General features: G+C 36.7%; 3 protein-coding genes across 3 annotated transcripts; 2 read left to right on the top strand and 1 right to left on the bottom strand.

Annotated features, from left to right (window-relative positions):
* Nucleotides 1-979: 979 nt before the first annotated feature.
* On the bottom strand, nt 980-10505 carry LOC119605033 (mucin-22-like). Its single transcript, XM_037957973.1, has 3 exons — nt 10403-10505; nt 10188-10343; nt 980-10119 (listed from the first exon to the last, which is right to left on the bottom strand). The coding sequence occupies exons 1-3, from the start codon at nt 10503-10505 to the stop codon at nt 980-982; spliced, it is 9399 nt and encodes a 3132-aa protein (XP_037813901.1).
* A 4224-nt stretch (nt 10506-14729) lies between these two features.
* LOC119605035 (mucin-2-like) lies at nt 14730-20447 on the top strand. The gene is made up of 5 exons (XM_037957975.1): nt 14730-14988; nt 15042-15191; nt 15268-15387; nt 15445-15552; nt 15625-20447. The coding sequence occupies exons 1-5, from the start codon at nt 14739-14741 to the stop codon at nt 20166-20168; spliced, it is 5172 nt and encodes a 1723-aa protein (XP_037813903.1). The 5' UTR covers nt 14730-14738; the 3' UTR covers nt 20169-20447.
* Nucleotides 20448-20567: 120 nt separating this feature from the next.
* LOC119605032 lies at nt 20568-22176 on the top strand. The gene is made up of 5 exons (XM_037957972.1): nt 20568-20793; nt 20858-21052; nt 21109-21252; nt 21309-21440; nt 21491-22176. The coding sequence occupies exons 1-5, from the start codon at nt 20568-20570 to the stop codon at nt 22174-22176; spliced, it is 1383 nt and encodes a 460-aa protein (XP_037813900.1).
* Nucleotides 22177-23310: the final 1134 nt, after the last annotated feature.

Raw genomic sequence — 23310 nt, 5'->3', positions numbered from 1 at the left:
CTATACAATAGTCCAGCCTTTATATTAGACTACAGTCCAGACAATAGTCCATACTATAGTTTAGATCATAGTCCATTCTATAGACTATCCCATAGCATTTATAGACCACAGAATAGACTATAAACCAGTGTGTGGACTAGACCAAAGTGTACATTGGACTATAGTCCAGGCTGCATACTAGAATATAGTACATAGGCTAGAATATAAATTAGACTGTAGCACCGACTATAGACTAGACTAAAGCGTCTACTATAGTACAAACTATAGAATTCAATATAGTCCAGAATATAGATTACACTAAAGTCCAGACTATAGACTAGACTAAAGTACTATAGACTTGAATAATAACTAGACTATAGTCCAGACTATAGACTAGACTAAAGTAAAGACTATAGACTAGACTGTCTACTGACTGACTGTTGCCCAGAATTATATTTCAAAAACTTTTTCTTTTAAGTTCAAAATTGAATTTCAATTAAAAATTTACAGGAAAAAAACAACAATTTGATCTGGATCATTATTATTAGGTTATAGTTTATAGTCGAGATTTGAGAAACACAGAATTCGGTATTGTTTCCCAATATCTTTTGGGTTGAACTACAACAAATGGTTGACAGGATATGGAATGGGAGGTAATTGGACTTGTGGTAACAAATCAATTAGTTATAAGTTAGTAGATGTTAGTTAAAAGTTCTGCCACAAACATCTAGGACATCGCTATGTGAAAGAGGCAGGTTCATTTTAATAAAGTGTTAAATCTAGATCGGTCTCAATGAAACGTCTGGTTTTTATTTTCTTTATTATATTTACACTCAAACTACAAGATTATATTTATTATTTCGTTTATTTTCACAAAAGGAAATATATTCTTTACTTACATCAGAAACTTATCTATCAATATATGTAAAATACCTAAATATATATATCATACATACAAATTAATTACTAAATCACAGACATTAGTTTTCAACATAGTTTTCTAACCACTAATATATGAACTTAATTTACCAAGAAAGTCCTTAACCAGTTCGAATATTGTGGAAGAGTTTGTTGGTACAGCAAGCGGGAAAAATCCATATAGGAGACTAGAGTTATGTTTAGTTGTAATATTTTCTGCGGGTATTGGTATAGGAACTATGTTATAGTAATTATGCACCGGTTGGTGGTAGTAATCTCCCTCAGCATATGGTCCATTATATGTATTGTTATGACTCACATGTATTACGGTTTTATTACCAATAGATATAGTTGAATTTACCATACAAGGTAGAGCAATAGATGTGTCATTGGTTGATGTTACTTCGCACTTTCCAGTACCCTCGCAACTTGTTTCCTCTTTCGTTGTCGTTTCCACATCTTCTGTAGTGGTTTCTTCTGCGCAACTACCACCTTCTTCACAACTTGAAGTTGTTTCTGTTGTTGTCATTTCCACATCTTCTGTAGTGGTTTCTTCTTCGCAACTTCCATCTTCTTCACAACTTGTAGTAGTTACTGTAGTTGTCGTTTCCACATCTTCTGTAGTGATTTCTTCTTCGCAACTTCCATCTTCCTCACAACTTGAAGTTGTTTCTTTCGTAGTCGTTTCTACATCCTCCGTTGTTGTTTCTTCTTCGCAACTTCCATCTTCCTCACAACTTGAAGTTGTTTCTTTCGTAGTCGTTTCTACTTCTTCCGTTGTAGATTCTTCTTCACAACTCTCACTTTCTTCACAACTTGTGTCTCTTTCTTTCGTTGTCGCGTCTACCTCTTCTGTGGTTTCTTCTTCACAACTCTTACTTTCTTCACAGCTTTTGTCAGTGTCTTTCGTTGTAGCATCTACCTTTTCTGTAGTGGTTTCTTGTTCACAACTCTCACTTTCTTCACAACTTTTGTCAATTTCTTTTGTTGTAGTTTCTTCTTCGCAACAAGTGTCCAATTCTTCAGTAGTAGATGTTTCTTCGAGAGTAGTTGTCGATAACTCTACAGCATCGGTGGTTGATCTTGTTTCTCCAGAATCAGTGCTTGTATCTACACTGTGCGTGGTTGACGTTACCACTTCCTCGGTAGTCGATGTCGGTTCTAATGTGCCCGTCACGTCTTTAATAACAGTTGTTGATTCCAATTTTTCTGTTGTTGAAAATTCTGTGGTTGAAGTTTCATCCTCTATGCTTGTTCCTTCAGTATCACTGGTAGTGTCTATTCCTTCGGTGGTTGAAGTTTTTTCATCTGTACTAGTTGTTCCATCAGTAACAGTGCTTGTATCTATACTGTCAGTGGTAGATGCTACCACTTCTACAGTGGTTGATGTTGGTTCTAATGTGCCTGTTACATCTTTAATACCTGTGGTTGTTTCCAACTTTTCTGTTGTTGAAAAGTCGGTGGTCGATGTTTTTTCATCTATACCAGTTGTTTCACTAGTGCTAGTGGTTGCGTCTACTCCTTCCGTGGTCGAAATTTCTTCATCTGTAACAGTAGTTGAAGTTTCTTCTACTGCATCAGAGGTTGTGTCTACTATTTCTGTTGTTGAAATATCTTCTTCTGTTGTAACACTAGTGCCAGTGGTTGTATCTACTCCATCGGAAGTTTCTTCGTCCGCAATAGTTGTTTCAGAAGTAGTACTGTCTATACCATCGGTAGTTGAAATTTCCTCTACTGTACCAATTGTTGATGTTTCTTCATCTGTACCAGTTGTTCCACCAGTGGTAGTGTCCACTTCTTCTGTTGTTGAAGGCTCTTCTTCTGAACCAGTTGTTCCATCAGTGGTAGTTTCTATTTCTTCCGTTGTTGAAGTTTCTTCTCCTATACCAGTTGTTCCACCAGTGGTAGTGTCTACATCTTCTTTTGTTGATGTTTCTTCTTCTAACTCTGTTGTTCCCATAGTGGTATTGTCTACAGCTTCTGCTGTTGAGGATTCTTCTTCTGATCCTGTTGTTACACCAGTGGTAGTGTCCACATCATCTGTTGTTGAAGTTTCTTCTTCTGAACCAGTTGTTCCAGGAGTGGTAATGTCTGTATTTTCTGTTGTTGATGTTTCTTCTCCTGATCCTGTTGTTCCACCAGTGGTAGTGTCTCCTTCTTCTGTTGTTGAAGTTTCTTCTTCTGTACCAGTTGTTCCACCAGTGGTAGTTTCTACATTTTCTGCTGTTGATGTTTCTTCTTCTATAGCAGTTGTTTCACCAGTGGTAGTGTCAACTTCTTCTGCTGTTGAAGTTTCTTCTTCTGAACCAGTTGTTCCACCAGTAGTAGTGTCTATTTCTTCTGTTGTTGATGTTTCTTCTTCTGAACCAGTTGTTCCACCAGTGGTAGTGTCTATTTCTTCTGTTGTTGGTGTTTCATCTTCTGTACGAGTAGTTCTATCAGTGGTAGTGTCTATATCATCTGTGGTTGAGGTTTCTTCTTCTGCATCAGTTGTTTCTTCTTCTGAACCAGTTGTTCCACCGGTGGTAGTGTCTACTTCTGCTGTTGTTGAAGTTTCTTCTTCTGAGCCTGTTGTTCCCGCAGTAGTAGTGTCATCATCTTCTGTTGTAGATGTTTCTTCTTCTGATCCTGTTGTTTCAGTAGTGGTAGTGTCTACTTCTTTTGTTGTTGGAGTTTCTTCTTCTGAACCTGTTGTTCCACCAGTAGTAGTGTCTACTTCTGCTGTTGTTGAAGTTTCTTCTTCTGCACCAGATGTTCCCGCAGTAGTAGTGTCATGATCTTCTGTTGTAGATGTTTCTTCTTCTGATCCTGTTGTTTCTGCAGTGGTAGTGTCTATTTCTTCTGTCGCTGATGTTTCTTCTTTACCAGTTGATCCTGCAGTGGTAGTGTCTATATCTTCTGTTGTTGATGTTTCTTCTTCTGGACCTGTTGTTCCACCATTGGTAGTGTCTACTTCTTCTGTTGTTGAAGTTTCCTCTTCTGATCCTGTTGTTCCACCAGTTGTAGTGTCTACTCCATCTGTTGTTGAAGTTTCTTCTTCCGTAGCAGTGTCTACTTCTTCCGTTGTTGAAGTTTCTTCTTCAGTACCAGTTGTTGTTGATGTTCCCTCATCTGTACTTGTTGTTCCACTAGTTGTAGTGTCTACTTCACCCGTGGTTGACTCATCTGTGCCAGTTGTTCCATCAGTAGCAGTGCTTGTATCTACAATGTCAGTGGTAGATGTTACCACTTCTCCTGTGGTTGATGTTGGTTCTAATGTCCCTGTTACATCTTTAATACCTGTGGTTGTTTCCAAATTCTCTGTCGTTCCTTCCTCTCTATCAGTCGTTGTATCCACTATTTCGGTTGTTGAGGTCTCTTCTTCTGTACCAGTTATTCCACTAGTGCCAGTGGTTGTATCTACTACTTCGGTTGTTGATGTTACTTCAATAGCAATAGTTGTTTCAGAAGTGGTAGTGTCTACTACTTGGGTAGTAGAAACGTCTTCTGCACTAGTTGTTTCACCAGTAGAAGTATCTACCCCTTCGGTGGTAGAAGTTTCCTTATCTCTAGCGGTGGTAGTGTCTGCCCCTTCTGTGGTTGAGGTTTCTTCTTCTTTACCAGTTGTTTCTCCTTCTATACCAGTTGTTTCTTCTTTTGAAACAGTTGTTCCTCCAGTAGTAGTGTCTACTTCTTCTGTTGTTGAAGTTTCTTCTTCTGCACTCGTTGTTCCACCAGTGGTAGAGTCTACTCTTTCAGTTGTTGAAGTTTCTTCTTCTGTAGCAGTTGTTTCAGCAGTGGTAGTGTCTACTCCTTCTGTTGTTGATGTTTCTTCTTTACCAGTTGTTCCCGTAGTGGTAGTGTCTACATCTTCTGTTGTTGATATTTCTTCTTCTGATCCTGTGGTTCCACCAGTGGTAGCGTCTACATCTTCTGTTGTTGTATCTCCTTCTGAACCTGTAGTTCCACCTGCGGTAGTGTTCGCTTCTTCTGTTGTTGAAGTTTCTTCTTCTGTGCCAGTTGTTCCCGCAGTGGTAGTGTCTCCTTCTTCTGTTGTTGAAGTTTCTTCTTCTGATCCTGTTGTTTTAGCGGTTGTAGTGTCTATTTCTTCTGTTGTTGATGTTTCTTCTTCTGATCCTGTTGTTTCACCAGTGGTAGTGTCCACTACTTCTGTTGTTGAAGTTTCATCTTCTGAACCAGTTGTTCCATCAGTTGTAGTGTCTACTTCTTCTGTTGTTGAAGTTTCTTCTTCTGTACCAGTTGCTCCATCAGTGGTAGTGTCTACATCTTCTGTGGTTGAAGTTTCTTCTTCTGTACCAGTTGTTCCACCAGTGGTAGTGTCTACATCTTCTATTGTTGTATCTCCTTCTGAACCTGTTGTTCTACCAGTGGTAGTGTCTATTTCTGCTGTTGTTGAAGTTTCTTCTTCTGTGCCAGTTGTTCCCGCAGTGGTAGTGTCTACATCTTTTGTTGTAGATGTTTCTTCTTCTGATCCTGTTGTTTCAGCAGTGGTAGTGTCCTTTTCTTCTGTTGTAGATGTTTCTTCTTTACCAGTTGTTACTGTAGTGGTAGTGTCTACATCTTCTGTTGTTGATGTTTCTTCTTCTGAACCTGTTGTTCCACCAGTGGTAGTGTCTGTTGTTGAAGTTTCTTCTTCTGTAACAGTGTCTATTCCTTCTGTTGTTGAAGTTTCTTCTTCAGTGCCAGTTGTTGTTGATGTTTCCTCATCTGAACTTGTTGTTCCACTAGTTGTAGTGTCTATTTCACCCGTGGTTGATGTTTCCTTATCTGTGCCAGTTGTTCCATCAGTGGCAGTGCTTGTATCTACACTGTCAGTTGTAGATGTTACCACTTCTCCTGTGGTTGTTGTTGGTTCTAATGTGCCTGTTACATCTTTAATACCTGTGGTTGTTTCCAAATTTTCTGTCGTTTCTTCCACTGTACCAGTTGTTTCTTCTTTTGAACCAGTTGTTCCACCAGTAGTAGTGTCTACTTGTTCTGTTGTTGAAGTTTCTTCTTCCGCACTCGTTGTTTCACCTGTGGTAGTGTCTTCATCTACTGAACCTGTTGTTCTACCAGTGGTACTGCCTACTTCTTCTGTTGTTGAAGTTTCTTCTCCTGAACCTGCTGCTCCACCAGTGGTAGTGTCTACTCCTTCAGTTGTTGAAGTTTCTTCTTCTGTACCAGTTGTTCCTTCATTTGTAGTTGTTCCACTTGTTGTAGTGTCTATTTCACTAGTGGTTGAAGTTTCCTCATCTGAGCCAGTTGTTCCATCAGTAGCAGTGCTTGTATCTACACTGTCAGTGGTAGATGTTACCACTTCTCCAGTGGTTAATGTTGGTTCTAATGTGCCTGTTACATCTTTAATACCTGTGGTTGTTTCCAAATTCTCTGTCGTTTCTTCCTCTCTACCAGTCGTTGTGTCCACTATTTCGGTTGTTGAGGTCTCTTCTTCTGTACTAGTTATTCCACTAGTGCCAGTGGTTGTATCTACTGCTTCGGTGGTTGATGTTTCCCAATCAGCAATAGTTGTTTTAGGAGTGGTAGTGTCTACTCCTTGGGTGGTAGAAACGTCTTCTGCACTAGTTATTTCACGTGTAGAAGTGTCTACACTTTCGGTGGTAGAAGTTTCTTCATCTCTAGCGGTGGTAGTATCTGCTCCTTCTGTGGTTGAGGTTTCTTCTTCTGTACCAGTTGTTCCAGGAGTAGTTGTAACTTCCCCTTCAGTAGTGGAAGATTCTTCTTCAGCGTCGGTTGTTTCAACAGTTGTAGTGTCCATTGCTTCGGCGGTTGAAGATTCCTCTTCTGTAGTAGTTGTTTCTGTTTCTCCAGTAGTTGAAGTTTCTTCATCTGTAGCAGTAGTTGAGTCGGCTTTCTCGGTTGTTGAGGTTTCTTCTTTTGCATCAGTTGTCACAGCAGGGGTAGTTTCTACTCCATCAGTGGTTGATGTTTCTTCTTCGGTTTCAGTTATTCCTGCAGTTGTAGTGTCTATGCCTTCTGTGGTTGAAGTTGTATCTAACCTGTCAGTGGTAGACGTTGCCACTTCTTCGGTGGTTGATGTCGATTCGAATGTGTCTGTTACATCTTTAATTCCTGTAGTTGTTTCTAATTCGGTGGTTGTAGTTTTTTCATCTATACCAGTGGTTCCGCCAGTTGTAGTATCTACTCCTTCGGTGGTAGAAGTTTCTTCTTCCGCACTAGTTCCATCAGTGGTAGTGTCTACCCCTTCGGTGCTTGAAGTTACCTCTTCAGTAATAGTTGTTTCTACTTCTTTGGTTGTTGAGGTATCTTCTTCTGTACCGGTTGTTCCATCAGTGGTAGTGTCAACTTCTTCGGTAGTTTCTTCTTCTGTACCAGTTAGTCCTACAGTTGTAGTGTCTATATCTTCAGTGGTTTCTTCTTCTGTGCCAGTTGTTTCACCAGCGGCAGTCGTTGTATCTGTTGAAGAGTCTTCATCAGTGGCGGTTGTTCCGCCAGTTGTAGTGTCTACTTCTTCGGTAGTTGAAGTTTCTTCTTCCGCACCAGTTGTTCCACCAGTAGCAGGTTCTACCCCTTCGGTGGTTGAAGTTTCTTCTTCCGCACCAGTTGTTCCACCAGTAGCAGGTTCTACCCCTTCGGTGGTTGAAGTTTCTTCTTCGGTACCAGTTATTCCTGTAGTTGTAGTGTCTATATCTTCAGTTGTTTCATCATCTGTGTCAGTTGTTTCACCAGCAGCAGTGGTTGTGTCTATTCCTTCAGTGGTAGATGATTCTTCAACGGCGGCAGTTGTTTCTACAGTGGTAGTATCTACTTCTTCGTTGGTTGAAGTTCCTTCTTCTGTACCAGTTGTTCGGCCAGTGGTTGTTTCTACTTCTTCGGTGGATGAGGTTTCTTCGTCTGTACCAGTTGTTCCGCTAGTTGTAGTGTCTACTACTATGGTGGTTGAAATTTCTTCATCTGTACCAGTTATTCCATCTGTGGTTGTTTCTACTTCTTCGGTTGTTGATGTTTCTTCTTCTGTATCAGTTGTTTCAGCAGTGGTAGTGTCTACTTCTTCGGTGCTTGATGTTTCTTCTTCAGTTATTCCTACAGTTGTACTGTCCGTTCCTTCTTCTTCTGTACTAGTTGTTTCATCAGTTCCAGTGCTTGTATCTACACTGTCAGTGGTAGACATTGTCACATCTTGAGTTGTTGATGTCGGTTCTAATGTGCCTGTTACATCTTTAATTCCTGTAGTTGTTTCTAATTCGGTGGTTGATGTTTCTTCATCTGAACCATTTGTTGCAACGGTGGAAGTGTCTACTCCTTCAGTGGTTGAAGTTTCTTCATCTGTACTAGTGGTTCCGCCAGTTGTAGTGTCTACTCCTTCGGTGGTTGAAATTTCTTCTTCTGCACCAGTTGTTCCGACAGTGGTATTGTCTATTCCTTCGGTAGTTGAGGTTTGTTCTTGTGTATCAGTTGTTCCACCAGTGGTTGTAGTTTCTTCTTGTGAACCTGCTGTTTCATCAGTGCCAGTAGTTGTGTCGACTCCTTCGTTAGTTGAAGTTTCTTCATCAACAGCAGTTGTAGTGTCTACTTCTTCGGTGGTTGAAGTTTCTTCGTCAGTACTAGTTACTGCTACAGTTGTAGTGACATCTCTTTCTGTGGTTGAAGCTTCTTTTTCTGTTGTAGTTGTTTCATCAGTATCAGTGCTGGTTTCTACACTGTCAGTGGTAGACGTTGCCACATCTTCAGTTGTTGATGTCGGTTCTAATGTGCCTGTTACATCTTTAATTCCTGTAGTTGTTTCTAATTCGGTGGTTGATGTTTCTTCGTCTGAACCATTTGTTGCAACGGTGGAAGTGTCTACTCCTTCGGTAGTTGAAGTTTCTTCATCTGTACTAGTGGTTCCACCAGTTGTAGTGTCTACTCCTTCGGTGGTTGAAATTTCTTCTTTTGCACCAGTTGTTACGACAGTGGTAGTGTCTATTCCTTCGGTAGTTGAGGTTTGTTCTTGTGTATCAGTTGTTCCACCAGTGGTTGTAGTTTCTTCTTGTGAACCTGCTGTTTCATCAGTGCCAGTAGTTGTGTCGACTCCTTCGTTAGTTGAAGTTTCTTTATCAACAGCAGTTGTAGTGTCTACTTCTTCGGTGGTTGAAGTTTCTTCGTCAGTACTAGTTAGTCCTACAGTTGTAGTGACGTCTCTTTCTGTGGTTGAGGCTTCTTTTTCTGTTGTAGTTGTTTCATCAGTGTCAGTGCTTGTTTCTACACTGTCAGTGGTAGACGTTGCCACATCTTCAGTTGTTGATGTCGGTTCTAATGTCTCTGTTACATCTTTAATTCCTGTAGTTGTTTCTAATTCGGTGGTTGAAGTTTCTTCGTCTGAACCATTTGTTGCAACGGTGGAAGTGTCTACTCCTTCGGTGGTTGAAGTTTCTTCATCTGTACTAGTGGTTCCGCCAGTTGTAGTGTCTACTCCTTCGGTGGTTGAAATTTCTTCTTCTGCACCAGTTGTTCCGACAGTGGTAGTGTCTATTCCTTCGGTAGTTGAGGTTTGTTCTTGTGTATCAGTTGTTCCACCAGTGGTTGTAGTTTCTTCTTGTGAAACTGTTGTTTCATCAGTGCCAGTAGTTGTGTCGACTCCTTCGTTAGTTGAAGTTTCTTCATCAACAGCAGTTGTAGTGTCTACTTCTTCGGTGGTTGAAGTTTCTTCGTCAGTACTAGTTACTCCTACAGTTGTAGTGTCGTCTCCATCTGTGGTTGAGGCTTCTTTTTCTGTTGTAGTTGTTTCATCAGTACCAGTGCTTGTTTCTACACTTTCAGTGGTAGACGTTGCCACATCTTCAGTTGTTGATGTCGGTTCTAATGTGCCTGTTACATCTTTAATTCCTGTAGTTGTTTCTAATTCGGTGGTAGATGTTTCTTCATCTGTACTAGTTGTTCCACCTGTAGTAGTATCTACCCCTTCGGTGGTTGAAGTTTCTTCTTCTGTACCAGTGGTTCCACCAGTGGTTGTTTCTGCCGCTTCGGTGGTTGTAGTTTCCTCTTCAGTACCTGTTGTTGCGGCAGTGGTAGAGTCTAGTTTTTCGGTGGTTGAAGTTTCTTTTTCTGTGCCAGTTATTCCACTTGTACCAGTGGTTGTATCTACTTCTTCAGTAGTAGATGTTTCTTCTCCTATACCAGTTGTGCTATCAATACCAGTGGTTGTGTCTGTTACATCTGTTGTTGTTGTCAATGATCCGCTGTCGATTGGCGGGCAGGCAAAAGGAAATGTAGCTATCCAAACTATAAGAAAATAAGAATTAATGGTTGTGCTTTTGTTCATTTCAATTTGCTTATTTATAGATACTTACTGACACCCGTATTATGTATTTCTTTGTTCATTTGACATTCATTGGTAAATGTGCGAAATTGATCTAAATCTTCGGAGTAAGCGCATATGGGTATTTTTTCATCTGTACACTTATCGAAAATTGTCTTACAGTGCGCTAGTTTTATTAAACACCAATCTAGAATAAAAGTGTTAATATTATTTATAATGGAATTTAGGGTTTTTTTAGTTACTTACATTGTCCAGTATGGCGTATTTCCAACATTAAGGCTTGTACACTGGCAAACGTTTTATAATATCCTTTGTAAAAGGCACAAACAGGAGTTTGATAATAATCCATGGGATATGTGTAAGTCTGACTTACAATGGTTATTAATGTAATTATATTTACGAGAAAACATTTCATTTCGTTTTTTGCACCAACAAATTTTTAAACTTAATGTAATGAAATTTAAGGCCAAATTTCTATTTATACCAAAGACAAATTTACAGCCGTAAAAATTCCTTTGTTTTAAATTTTATTACATTTACATAAAAAATTCTTGCACTTTTACCTTTGTTTATACATTTTTTTAAACTTTTGTAACACATTTAAAGTTTGTATTAGGTTTATTTTTAAAAACACGTATTAGAATTAGAATTTTGCACATTTTTTAAATTGTTTATACGAGAAGACGTGAGACATGAGATTTTAATGTAAAATAATGTCGTTGTATTTTTAAGAGGATTTTACGTTTTAAGATCTAATAGGAAATTGCGGCTTAAGTTTTTTTTATATTGGGCTGTTTTTCGTGTTAGGTTTACAACTTGTAGGTGTTTTACATGTGTTTAGCGCTATAGGTCTATGATTAATATTAAATTTTAAAATTTCATTCATAAATTTTTGTAAATTACTTAGGTGTTGAGTTTTTACTTAATAAAACAATGAGGAACCAAAGTTGTGTTTTAAGCACGTTCTTTAAGACTTGTTTTATTGAATGGTTTGTAATGTTGAGTTTTGTTTTTGTTTTTTTCTCTATGATAATAAGACTTTCTTCATTTCATGTTGAGCTTTTTTTTTAGTTTTTAAGTTTAAAACAATTTAAAAACCATTTCTTTGTTATTTTACCATATTAGAACTTAATGGAAGTTCTGACGTTAAGCATCATGATCTCTTTCTTGGTTATAATTTGTTTAATGGTTTTTAATAATGTTTGGGGAGAATTTAAAGAAATTTATAATTATCCGGGATTTCCTCTACCTTTGGCTTCCACACCTTTACAGCCAACACCCTGCCAAGTTAAGGGACCCGTATGTGGAGTTTTGAATGATGTTTTTAAAACTTTTGAAAATTTAAATGAATTTAGTGAGGATGTAAGACAGGGAAATGGTGAGTGTTTTTGGCAAAAATAATATAAAGATTCTGTTAATAAATTCTGCAATTTCAGCTTGGCGTTTCTTTCGTTTTGGGGCCTGTCCCGTGATAAAAACTGTATGTGCCAAATTTGACAATGAAATTGCCACATTTGATAACATATTAGCTTTAGAAGAGGATAAATATATGAGCAAAAAAGGTATAAACAATTGAATTTTAAAACTTAAGCTACTCTTTTAAAAGTTTTGTTAAAAATCTCTTTAAAGATTGGACTTTAATACCCTGTCCTTTGAAACCTGTTTGCGCCCAATATTTTTCCGAATTTCGAGTATTTGAAAGTCTTATGCAAATGCAGCAGGAAACTGCTCTTTCTGGCAAAAGTAAGTTATTTTAGATTCTCTCTGAAAACTTTTTTTAACACATAATTTTCAAACAGAATGGTTAGCAATGGACCCCTGTCCCACCTGTGTGGAATTTGATCAAGAATATCAGGTTTTTCTTAATGCTACATCTTTGGAAGTGGAGAAATCTATTACGGGAAAAAGTAAGTGTTAATAAGGCTTATTCCTAAAGAGTAAAGAACTTATAGCGCTTAACTTTTATTTATATAGATTGGTTACCCACTCCCTGTTCTGAATTGGTGTGTGCTAGATATAATAACGAGTTTAAATCTTTTAAAAATCTTTTACATTTAAATGCCGAAAATCTTAGTACGGAGAAAAGTAAGTGTTATTAACTTATTATAGTCAACTTTTGTAATCGAATATTTTCTTTACAATTCAGCTTGGCTTCAAGTTTACAATGGCATATGTGGAGCTTTTCAAATAAACGATACTAATACCACATCTACCTCACCACTAAATACTGCCAACAATTCAAATTCAACTGTAGAATCTACTTTAGACCCAGTCACAATTTTACCAACTTCTTTTAGTCCTCCTACCATACACTCTACAACTTCTTGTAAAACTCCAAGACCTAAATCAACTTCTTCTACCAAAAGGACCACGATTCGCCGCACAACTCCTCGTAGGAAACCATCCTCCACATCTCTACCAGAAACTAGTTCAACACCCTCTTTTTCATCAAGTGCCTTGACAACTCTTCCTATAACCATCACCAGTTTAACGGAAAACTCCACAGATCCCAGTACAACTGATGCTATCATAGAATCTGCCACTTCTTCTACAACTCCAGACAGCACTACGGACCTAAGCACACTTCCCACTAATTCTAACATGACAACCACCTCTAACACCACCCCACTGACAAATTCAAGTATACTAGATCATACTATATGGAATACACCCCATCCCACTCCCTCTACAACATCCACAACACCTATTCATTCCACTAGTCCCCCTGCAACAACTGCTACACCATTCATTACTAACACTACAACCCAACGTCCTACTTCCGGCCCCACAACAGCATCCAGCACAGAATTTACTTCAACAACAATCACACATACTACAACAACACCATTTCCATCACCATCCTTCAAAAATTCTACAAAAACCACAGCTAAACCTTCACCTTGCTCTACCAGACCTACCACGACCACACGATCAAAACCTTGTTGCAAAAGTACTCCTAAAACCAAACCCAATAATGTAACACCTCCCACTATCTCTCACTCTACAATATATTCCGAACAACTTATACAAATAATACGCAATCAAACAGGTAACCAGTATAATGGTCCCTATGTTGAGGGTCCTTTCTATTATAAGTCGAATGTTTTTCAACGAGCCGATCTGCAATCATTACCACCAAATTTTCCTTGGTTTCCTTTTAGGTAATTAACTAAGATCCATTAGTTTTTGTTTATATTTGATAATGTGTTTTGTTATTATTGTTTTTTTAATAAATTAAAAAATTTTGGAGAAAAATTACTTGATTTTTTCATTAAAAATTGTATTTTTGAAAAGAAAAAAGATTTTTTTACAAAAATTCCTATTTCTTATAGTCGAGAGTGTAGTCTAATCTATAGGTGGCGATATTATGGACCAATCGACTAATCTGTAGTCGAGACTATAGTCTAATATGGAGTCGAAACTATAGTCTAATATAGAGTCGAAACTATAGTCTAATCTAGAACAATCAATAGTCGAAACTATAGCCTTACCTATAGTAGAGACTATAGTCTAATCTATAGTCGAGACTATAGTTTAATCTATAGTAGAGATTATAGTATAATCTATAGTCGAGACTATAGCCTAATCTATAGTTGAGGCTAAAGTCTGATCTATAGTCCAGACTAAAGTCTGCTCTATAGTCTAATCTAGAGTCGAGACTATAGTCTAATCTAGAGTCGAGACTATAGTCTTACCTCGAATATAGATTAGTCGAGACAATAATCTAATCAATAGTCGAGACTGTAGTCGAATCTGTAGTATAATCGATAGTAGAGACTTTAGTCTCATCTAAAACCGAGTCTATAGGTTAATCGATAGCCGAGACTATAGCCTAATCTATAGTAGAGACTATAGTATAATCTGTAGTCGAGACTATAGTCTAATATGTAGTCGTACTTTTTATTTTATAGTCGAGGCTATAGTCTAATCTGTAGTCAAGAGTATAGTCAAGAGTATAGTCAAGACCTATAGTCAAGAGCTATGGTCTAATCTGTAGCCTTATAAATAGTCGAAACTTTACTCTTATCTGTAGTCGATACTATAATCAATTGTATAGTCGAGACGAGACTGTAGTTCACTGGCAAGTTTATAGTCAATACTATAATGTACTATATTGCTGACTATAGCCCAATCTAAAGTCTAAGCTATAGTCGCTACCATAGTATAATCTCAAGTGCAGACTATAGTTTTATATATGGTTAAAACTTTAGTTTAAACCATAGTCGAGGCTATAGTGCAATAAAATATAAAACAAATAAATTACAAGCATAACATTTACAAACTTAATAATCCATTTAATAAAATATCTCCTTTCCTTTGTTAATATATTTAAATTATAATAATAAATAATTTATAAATAGTCAACGTTTTATTTTAATCCAGTTTAAATTAAATTTTTAATTCAACTGCAACATACCACAAAATCACGTACGTTTTTTTTTTTGTATTAAAAATCTATAAAAATATTACAAATGTTTGTAAAAGTAACAAATGTATATTTATTGAACTCATAAAATGTAATGAATATTATAATTTTTTTAACAAGAAACGTTAGTTTTTAGAAGCCCTTTAACAAAACAACATGTTAAACTATTTAGTAGTTTTAATACTCTTAATAAATTCAACTTATGGAGTTTATTACAACCCTTTACAAGGGAACTATATACCACCCAGCTATTTGCAACCGATACCTTATCGACATTATAAATATGAACCAGCATTACCTCCACCACCACCTCCTAATCCATATCGTGTATGTGGATTTTTGCATGGTATTTTTCAAAACTTTTGCAATATGGACGAATTAAAACAACAACAAAATCTAGGCTATAGTAAGTTATAAACGATATATATAAACATATATCAAAAAGTTCTTATCCTACAGATTGGCAATTTTATGGTTATGGTTATTGTCCTCAGCCTCAAGATAATTCCACCAATATCTTTACACCAATATGTGCTACATTTGAAAATGAAATACGAAAATTTAACAACATATTGGCATTGGAATTGGAAAGGTATAACTCGGGTAAAAGTAAGTATATTCACTCAAAATAAGCACTTAAAGACCCCTTAAAACCTATATATGTATGTATTCTAAATTTCTTTAGGCTGGTCTATTGTCCACTGTCCTATTACCAACACCACTATATGTGCCTCTTATTGCAATGAGAAGCGTTTGTTTAGAGATTTAATTGCTTTAGAACTGGATAGATTTTTAACAGGAAAAGGTAAGTAAATTATTTTCAGAGCAACAGAGGCTTAAATATGACAATAAATATTTTCAGATTGGATTTTGGAATCTTGCCCAGATTTAACCACACCCATATGTCTCAAGGATGAAAAAAATACTCAAAGTAGTACGGGCAGTTCAACTACTCAGGAATATCAATTAAGTAAGCGAATAATCTAAAAATTTAATTTGTTGACAATTTATAGATTTAATGATTTAATAATAACATCTAAAGGTTGGATCATAATACCTTGTGGAAGTCATTATGATACAACCACTACAGAATCTACAACTACTGATGAAATAACAACAGAATTAACAAGCACGGATAAAACAACAACAGATGAAACAACTATTACGGATAAAGCAGGAGCAGAAGCAACACCAACTGATAAGACAACCACAGAAATTGCAGCTACCGATCCAACAACAACTGATAAAACAACAACAGAAGAGTCAACTGCAGATCCAGCAACCACAGATAAAACAACAAAAGCTTCGAATACAGAACCAACAACAAAAGAAGAATTATTAACTACAGAAGTAACAACAACTGATAAGACAACAACAGAAGCTTCAACTACTGAACCAACAACCACGGATAAAACAACAACAGAAGCTTCAATTACGGAACCAATAACGACTGATAAAATAATAGAAACTTCAACCACAGAACCAACAACAACAGAAGCTTCAACTACTGATCCAACAACCACTGATAAAACTAAAACTGAGGTATCAACTACAGTTCCAACATCCACTGATAAACCAACAACTATAGAACCTACTTCTACTGATATAGAATCAACAAAAAGCGATAAAACAACAACAGAAGGAAAAACCACGGATATAGCAGGAGCAGAAGAAACACCAGTGAAAACTACTGCAGAAGCAACAGACAATACTACACCAGAATCGTCAACTACTGATCCTACAGAACCTATAACTACTGATAAAATACCAACTACAGAGCCTACAACCACTGATAAAACAACAGAAGCTTCAACTACAGAACATACAACCACTGATAGAACAACAGAACCATCAAAAGTCTTAAGTACAGAACCTGCAAGTGATAAAACAACAAATGATTCAACTAGAGAACCTACAAACCCTGATAAAACAACAGGCGCTTCAACTATAGAACCAGCCACTACAGATAAAACAAGTGATCATTCAACTACAGAACTTACAACCACTGATAAAACAACAGATGATTCAAGTGCAGAACCTGCAAGCACTGATAAAACAATACAACCATCAACTACGGAACCTACAACCACAGATAACACAACAGCAGAGATATCAACTATAGAACCAATAACTACTGATAAATCAACAGAAGCTTCAACTACAGAACCTACAACAACTGATAACACAACAGCAGAAGCATCAACTACAGAATCTACAACCACTGATAAAACAACAGTTGATTCAACTTCAGGACCTACAACCACTAGTAAAACAACAGATGATTCAACTACAGAACCTACAAACACTGATAAAACAACAGAAGCTTCAACTACAGAACCTACAACATTCGATAAAACAGCAAAATCTACAACCACTGATAAACCATCAGATGCTTCAACTACAGATTTAATCAATACTGATAAAACAACAATAGAAGCATTACCAATGGTTATTACAACAACAAAGGTCATAGATAGAACAACATCAGAACCAACATCAACTGCTAAAACTACAGAATCTTCGACTAAAGAACCAGTAACCACTGATAAAACAACAACAGCGGCTGCAACTGTCAAGGATGAAACAACAACTGAAGATTTAAGTAAAACAACTATAGAGGCTTCAACTACGGAAGCAACAACTACTGATAAAACGACAACAGAACTAACAACCACTGATAAAACAACAGAAGTTTTGACTACTGAAAAACCACCTACTGATGAATCAACAGAAGCTTCAACTACAGAAAAAACAACAAGAGAAGCTTCAACTGCAGAACCAACGACTACTAGCAAAACAACAGAAACTGCAACTTCAGTATCAACAACCACTGATGAAACAACAACTGAATCTTCAACTAAAGAACCAACAACCACCGATAAAACAACTACTGAGCCAACAACCACAGATAAAACAACAGAAGCTTCGACTACAGAACCAACAACCACTGATAAAACAACAACAGAAGCTGCGACTACAGAACCTACAACCACTGATAAATCATCAGATACTTCAACTACAGATTTAATCACTACTGATAAAACAACAATAGAAGCATCTAGTACAGAACCAACAACGACTGATACAACTACAGCAGAAGCAACAACTACGGATATAGCAGGAGCTGAAGCAACACCTATGGATATTACAACAACAGAGGTCACTGACAGAACAACATTAGAGCCAACATCAACTGCTAAAACTACAGAACCAACAACTACTGATAAAACAACAACAGCAGCTACAACTGTCATAGATGAAACGATAACTGAAGATTCAAGTACTACTGATAAAACAACTATAGAGACTTCAACTACTGAAGCAACAACTATTGACAAAACGACAACAAAACTAACCACTACTGATAAAACAACCGAAGCTTCGACTCCAAACACAACAACTTCTGATGAATCAACAGAAGCTTCAACTGCAGAAAAAACAACTACTGATAAAACGACAACAGAACCAACAACCACAGATAGCACACCTGAAGCTTCGACTACAGAACCAACAACCACTGATAAAACAACAACAGAAGTTTCAACTTCTGAACCAACAACCACAGATAAAACAACAGAAGGTTCGACTACAGAACCAACAACCACAGATAGCACAACTGATGCTTCGACTACAGAACCAACAACCACAGATAAAACAACAGAAGCTTCGACTACAGAACCAACAACCACTGATAAAACAACGACAGAAGTATCAACTACTGAACCAACAACCACGGATAAAACAACAACAGAAGTTTCAACTTCTGAACCAACAACCACAGATAAAACAACAGAAGCTTCGACTACAGAACCAACAACCACTGATAAAACAACGACAGAAGTATCAAATACTGAACCAACAACTACAGATAAAACAACAGAAGGTTCGACTACAGAACCAACAGCCACAGATAGCCCAACTGATGCTTCGACTACAGAACCAACAACCACAGATAAAACAACAGAAGCTTCGACTACAGAACAAACAACCACAGATAAAACAACAGAAGCTTCGACTACAGAACCAACAACCACTGATAAAACAACGACAGGAGTATCAAATACTGAACCAACAACCACAGATAAAACAACAGAAGCTTCGACTACAGAACCAACAACCACTGATAAAACAACGACAGAAGTATCAACTACTGAACCAACAACCACGGATAAAACAACAACAGAAGTTTCAACTTCTGAACCAACAACCACAGATAAAACAACAGAAGCTTCGACTACAGAACCAACAACCACTGATAAAACAACGACAGAAGTATCAAATACTGAACCAACAACTACAGATAAAACAACAGAAGGTTCGACTACAGAACCAACAACCACAGATAGAACAACTGATGCTTCGACTACAGAACCAACAACCACAGATAAAACAACAGAAGCTTCCACTACAGAACCAACAACCACAGATAGCACAACTGATGCTTCGACTACAGAGCCAACAACCATAGATAAAACAACTGAAGCTTCGACTACAGAACCAACAACCACTGATAAAACAACAACAGAAGTATCAACTACTGAACCAACAACTGCAGATAAAACAACAGAAGGTTCGACTACAGAACCAACAACCACAGATAGCACAACTGATGCTTCGACTACAGAACCAACAACCACTGATAAAACAACAACAGAAGTATCAACTACTGAACCAACAACTGCAGATAAAACAACAACAGAAGTTTCAACTACTGAACCAACAACCACAGATAAAACAACAGAAGGTTCGACTACAGAACCAACAACCACAGATAGCACAACTGATGCTTCGACTACAGAACCAACAACCACTGATAAAACAACGACAGAAGTATCTACTGAACCAACAACCACGGATAAGACAACAACAGAAGATTCAACTACTGAACCAACAACCTCGGATAAAACAACAACAGAAGTTTCAACTACTGAACCAACAACCACAGATAGCACAACTGATGCTTCGACTACAGAGCCAACAACCATAGATAAAACAACAGAAGCTTCGACTACAGAACCAACAACCACTGATAAACCAACTACTGAACCAACAACTACAGATAAAACAACAACAGAAGTTTCAACTACTGAACCCACAACCACAGATAAAACAACAGAAGCTTCGACTACAGAACCAACAACCACAGATAACACAACAGAAACTTCGACTACAGAACCAACAACTACTGATAAAACAACGACAGAAGTATCAACTACTGAACCAACAACCACGGATAAAGCAACAACAGAAGATTCAACTACTGAACCAACAACCACAGATAAAACAACAAAAGCTTCGACTACAGAACCAACCACAGAAGTGTCAACTACAAAATCGACAACTTCCGATAAAACAACAACAGAAACTACTGCAACTAATGAAACAACAACGGAAGAATCTATAGAAATTACAACTTCTATGTGTAATCATGATTCTACAACTTCTAAATGTAATCATGGCATTTCCCAACCGAAACGTTCGCCGATTTTAATGCAAATTAATCGTAATCAGTTGAAAAGCACATACAATGGAGCCTATTTTGAGGGACCATTCTTTTATAAATCTAATATAACAATGACTAATTAATTTTCTTGCTTATATTTTAGTGGATAAAAGAAGCTTAACTATTTGAATAGTGGGGCGAAACGAGAAGTTTTTTTAAAGACCCCTAATGGGAATTATGGAATGATGTTATTGAAATGAACAAAGGAAATGCGGTTATTTGGTGTGACGTTTTTATTTTTTTAAATTTTTATTTTTTTTAAATTTTTATGCTACTTTCTCACGTTTGATTTAAGTTTATTTTTAGAAAAGAACAGGTATTTTTGTGATAATTAGAAATTTGCATTAATTTGTAAATATGTATTGAAGCATTAAAGTTTTAATAAATTAATAGTTGTTTGTATTGGGAAGAATTGGGAAAAAGTATATAAAGAGTTGCTAAAAAAATTGCAGCAACAGTTTATAAGTGATTAATAAAGTGACATGCATTTCTTTTGCTGTTGTTTAGTTTTAAGTTTACTAAGCTTTTCGAAAGCTTATACAAATTATAAAAGTTACCAAAAGGATTATACAAGGGATTATCCAAGTGATTATTGTGTATTGGGTAATACACCAGTTTGTGGTACAAATGGTCATGAGTATTTCCTTTTGGAAAATGAGTGTGAATTTAATAATTTCAATAGTAAACAATTGGAAAAGGGACAATTGGGTAAGTGGTTTGTAAAAGAAGTTAATAATGTATGACTAATTTGAAATTTTTGGCGTTTTTGTAGTTTTGTTCAAAACTTCCATAGATTCTTGCTATCCACCGCCTTCACCCTTAACTTATGATCAACCCAAGTATGATAACTACTGTCCACAATATTGCAACAAAATCTTTAAACCGCTTTGTGCCTCCTATCGCAATGAACAGCGCAATTTTACCAATGAATGTCTATTGAAAAAACATATTTGTGAAACCAAAGAAAGTAAGTTTCTTCTTAAGAAATACATTAGACATTAACAATCTTAATATATCTCTTAGATTGGCAGGTGATATTGAATGGCACTTGTGTATCAGCTTCCTGTGCCTTAGATGGTCAGGAAATTTGCGCCTCTCTCAATGGTTATACCCAAAGCTTTCCCAATCTTTTGAGTTTATATGGTGAAATACAAACGCGAGGAAAAGGTTAGTAGGTCCGTAAAAAATAAATTTAAATTTTAATAGGGTTTTTATACTTTCAGATTGGCAAATTTTAAATGTGGGACCCTGTCCTTGTCCCGAGGACTATAGACCCATATGTGCTCAATTGAATTGTACGGCTAAGACTTTTACCAATGAATGCTTTTTAGAAAGAGAAATTAAAAATGGTTCACGTAAGTAATATAGATTTGTTGAAGTATTTCTCTTAATGCAATATTTTCAGACTGGTCCATTTTATTCTTTGGAGAATGTCCGGAGTTACCGACGTCAACAGCTGCCCCTAAAAATGCCGACAATGATGTGGATGATGGTGCCGCAAGTGGTGATGGTCCTTTGGATGTAGATGATGCTATAGCGAAATCTTTAAATGAGGAACCCAAAACACGCATGAATAAACCCGTCTATATAGTAAAGAAAAACCAAATAAGTCCCTATATACCGACAATATATCCAAATAAACCCCCCGCAAAACCTAATGACTATCATCATCCTTATAATACCGACAAATCCCACAAAAAATCTTATGAAAAATCTCCTAAAAAGAATTATGAAAAATATGCGAAAGCACCCGGCCCATCCAAAGCTTTATATAACGATCACGATGCCGATATGTTTAGCAATACTATATATAATTATGCTGCCAATGTTAATCCTCCCGATTATCAAAGTTTCTTTAAACCTTTAAATGCTCCTCTAACAGTATCGGCTCTTTCCTTAGTCTCTTCCGGTTATAATAACGATTTATATGCTGCTCAGACTGTTACCGATTTAAAATATCAAAATCATTATGCAGCTCCATATAATCCCGTATCGATTACTACCTATTCACACATGCCCATTAATAATTATGATGATGTTAATTATAATGATGAGGATTTATATGATTCCTTATATGAATCTTTTACGTAAATTTATTATAAATTATTTAGCAGCTAATTTTATAAATAAATTTTAATTTACAAAAATCAAACGCACATTTTGAATCCACATCAATTGTTTAAACCGTTCAAACTGCTGCCTATTCGTTTAGCTAATACACAAACCTACTTATAAACAATTCACAATAACATAAGTGAGGTTTGTGTCTAAGCTAACGGTGAATAAAAATCTCCGCTTTATAAACAAATGGCGCTATAGTATACACGGAAAAAATTTATGGAATTTATATGGTGCAAAGTAAAGTATTGACTAGACTAAGGGATAGACTATAATCCAAAATATTGACAAGACTATAGTCCAGACTATAGACAATACTATAATCCAGACTATAGACAAGACTATAGTCCAGACTATAGGCAAGACTATAGTCCAGACTATAGGCAAGACTATAGTCCAGATTATAGGCAAGACTATAATCCAGACTATAGACAAGACTATAGTCCAGACTATAGACAAAACTATAGTCCAGTCTATAGACAAGACTATAGTCCAGACTATAGACAAGACTATAGTCCAGACTATTGACAAGACTATAGTCCAGACTATAGACAAGACTATAGTCCAGTCTATAGACAAGACTATAGTCCAGACTATAGACAAGACTATAGTCCAGACTATAGACAAGACTATAGACAAGACTATAGACAAGACTATAGACAAAACTATAGACAAGACTATAGACAAAACTATAGTCCAGACTATAGACAAGACCATAGTCCAGACTAAATGCAAGACTATAGTCCAGACTATAGACAAGACTATAGTCCAGACTATAGATAAGAATATAGTCCAGACTATAGATAAGAATATAGTCCAGACTATAGACAATTCTATAGTCCAGACTGTAGACAAGACTATAGTCCAGACTATGGAATAGACTATAGTTTAGAATATATACAAGACCAGAGTCCAGATCATAGAGTAGACTAGACTATAGACAAGACTATAGACCAGATTATAGTCTAGACTCTAAACCACAGTCGCGACTATAGACTTTAGACTATAGCCCACACTTTTGACTAGACTATAGACCAGTCTTTAGACTAGACTGCAGACTATAGACTAGAATATAGTCCGTACAATTGTTAAGACTATAAACAAGAA

The sequence above is a fragment of the Lucilia sericata genome, unplaced genomic scaffold (genome assembly GCF_015586225.1).
Source record: "Lucilia sericata isolate MDLA Ls3-8-SP2 unplaced genomic scaffold, ASM1558622v1 Contig000455F_arrow, whole genome shotgun sequence".
Taxonomy (NCBI): Eukaryota; Metazoa; Arthropoda; class Insecta; order Diptera; family Calliphoridae; genus Lucilia; species Lucilia sericata.
Note: the sequence above shows the minus strand (reverse complement) of the source record. Positions and strands in the feature narration are given on the sequence as shown.